The sequence below is a fragment of the Penaeus vannamei genome, chromosome 5 (genome assembly GCF_042767895.1).
Source record: "Penaeus vannamei isolate JL-2024 chromosome 5, ASM4276789v1, whole genome shotgun sequence".
NCBI classification, from domain to species: Eukaryota; Metazoa; Arthropoda; class Malacostraca; order Decapoda; family Penaeidae; genus Penaeus; species Penaeus vannamei.
Genome location: NC_091553.1, coordinates 44125064 through 44127563, shown reverse-complemented (window position 1 = coordinate 44127563; position 2500 = coordinate 44125064). Strand labels below are relative to the sequence as shown.

At 39.4% G+C, this 2500-nt stretch overlaps 1 protein-coding gene across 2 annotated transcripts in view; it reads right to left on the bottom strand.

Moving 5' to 3' along the window:
* LOC113817863 (putative inorganic phosphate cotransporter) overlaps positions 1-2500 on the bottom strand; it is a 16679-nt gene that overhangs the window by 5376 nt on the left and 8803 nt on the right. For both annotated transcript variants that reach the window (XM_070122155.1, XM_070122153.1), the window contains exons 6-7: positions 812-899; positions 1-176 (exon numbers count right to left, since the gene is read on the bottom strand). The exon at positions 1-176 is cut by the window's left edge and continues 42 nt beyond it. In XM_070122155.1, coding sequence (XP_069978256.1) covers positions 1-176; positions 812-899 — 264 coding nt within the window. The remainder of the gene's footprint in view (positions 177-811; positions 900-2500) is intronic.

Here is a 2500-nt window from a genome sequence, read left to right as displayed (position 1 = left end):
CCTCTCGACCTCCGTGATTCGCTTGTCTGTCGAAGGGTTATCGGACACGACCAGGAACCAAGCCAGACACCAAGCCAGGGTCAAACCGGCTTGGATGTAGAAAACAGCCTCCCAACCCAGGGAGTCGATGATGGCGGCTGCTAGAGGGAAGGCGATGATGGTACCCGCTTGGGAGCCTGGGAGGCGAAACGTTTGGGGTAAACTTTTTTTTTTTTTTTTTTTTTGCGTTTGTTGGTTGTTGTTTGGGATTTTTGTTTTGAGGAATGGGGAGGAATTTTTTTACAAACGTGAAAAAACAAAAAAAGTTTTTTTTTTTTTTTTTTTTTTTTTTTTTTTTTTTTTTTATTTTTTTGCGTTTGTTGGTTGTTGTTTGGGATTTTTGTTTTGAGGAATGGGGACTGAGACGAAACGTTTGGGATCAACGTTTGTTTTTTTGTTGTTTTAATTACGTTTGTTGGTTGTTGTTTGTGATTTTTGTTTTGAGGAATGGGGACTGGGAGACGAAACGTTTGGGATCAACGTTTTTTTTTTTTTTTTTTTTTTTTTTTTTTTTACGTTTTACGTTTTTTTTACTACTACTACTACTATCATTTTATCATCATTATTATCATTTTTATCACATTTCCTTCTGCTTCCCGACTGTCTCTTTGACCGCATATCTACCCCATACACACGCATGTATTCATGTATGAATGAATACATACACACACATACAACTCCCCCCCCCCCCCCCACACATCAAAACAAAGCCCGAATTTTTCAAAACAAAGCCCGAATTTTCCCCTATTTACTCCGGGCACCAAACACCCACCGGCGTAGATGATGGTTGACATCGTGGACCGTTCGAGGGGAGGCGCCCACGTGGCCAGCAGCGCGTGGGTGGAGGGGAAGGTGGCGCCCTGCAGGTGGAAGAAGGATGGGTGTGCATCGTGTTTTTTTTTTTTTTTTTTTTTTTTTTTTTTTTATTTCGTGTTAAAGAAAAAAGTTGATGAGCGAGTTTTGGGAGAGATGTGAAACGCTACGAGGGACTGTACATATATATATATATATATATATATATATATATATATATATATATATATATATATGATATTTATATATATATATATATATATATATATATATATATATATATATTCACTTGTCGGTCTGTTTTTCTTTGATCTTAGTCTGTTTTTATATTTTTCTTTCTTTCTTTCCCATTCCCTGTCTGTCTATCTCACTCTCCTTCCTCCTTTTTCACTTTCTCTCGTTACCTCAGTATCCCTCTCCCTCTCTTTTCGACTCCCCTCCTCACTCTCTCTCTCTATCTCTCCTCTCTCCCTTCCTCCCTCCTTCCCTCTCTCTCTTTCTCGATCTATCTCTCCTCCCTCCCTCCCTCTTTCCATCTCTCCTCCCCCCCCCCTCTCTCTCTCTCTGTCTGTCTTTCTCCCTCTTACTCCCTACTCTATCTCTCCTCTCTCCTTCCCTCCTTCTCTCTCTCTCTCTATCTCTTTATCTACCTATCTTTCCTCCCTCCCTCCCTCCCTCCCTCCCTCTCTCTCTCTCTCTCTCTCTCTCTCTCTCTCTCTCTCTCTCTCTCTCCCTCTCTCCTTCCCTCCCTCCCTCCCTTCCTCCCTTCCTCCCTCCCTCCCTCCCCTCCCTCCCCTCTCTCCCCTCTCTCCCCTTCCCTCCCTCCCCTCCCTCCTTCCATTTCTCTCTCTCTCTCCACTCCCCTTCCCTTCTCTCCGTCTTTTACTCTTTCGTTAATGTGCTCCCCAACACTGCTATCATTAAAGGGGCAAATAGTACTGTATATCTCATTTTTCGATAACATCGTCTTTAATCTGATAATGATCAAAATCTCGTCATTTATCTTAATAAACAATATAATTATATCCTTTTTCTATTTTCTGAAGGTCATTTTATAAGGGGGAATAAAAAAATGAATAATGAGGTAGAAAATTATAAGTAGACAGGAGAACAGAGGAATTAATAAAATACACACAAACACAAACACGCACGAACGCATAAACAAATCACAAGTACACACATACAAACACACATGAATTACAAACACACAATAATGACAAACACACCCATACAAACATAAATGACAAACACACATACAAACACACATAAATCACAAACACACACACATACAAACACACATAAATCACAAACACACAAAAATCACAAACACATACAAACACACATAAATCACAAACACACACACATACAAACACACATAAATCACAAACACACAAGACACAAATCACAAACACATACAAACACACATAAATCACAAACACACAATAATGACAAACACACCCATACAAACATAAATGACAAACACACTTACAAACACACATGAATCACAAACACACACATACACATAAATCACAAACACACACACATACACATAAATCACAAACACACACACACATATAAATCACAAACACACACACATACACATAAATCACAAACGCACACACATACACATAACTCTCAAACACACACA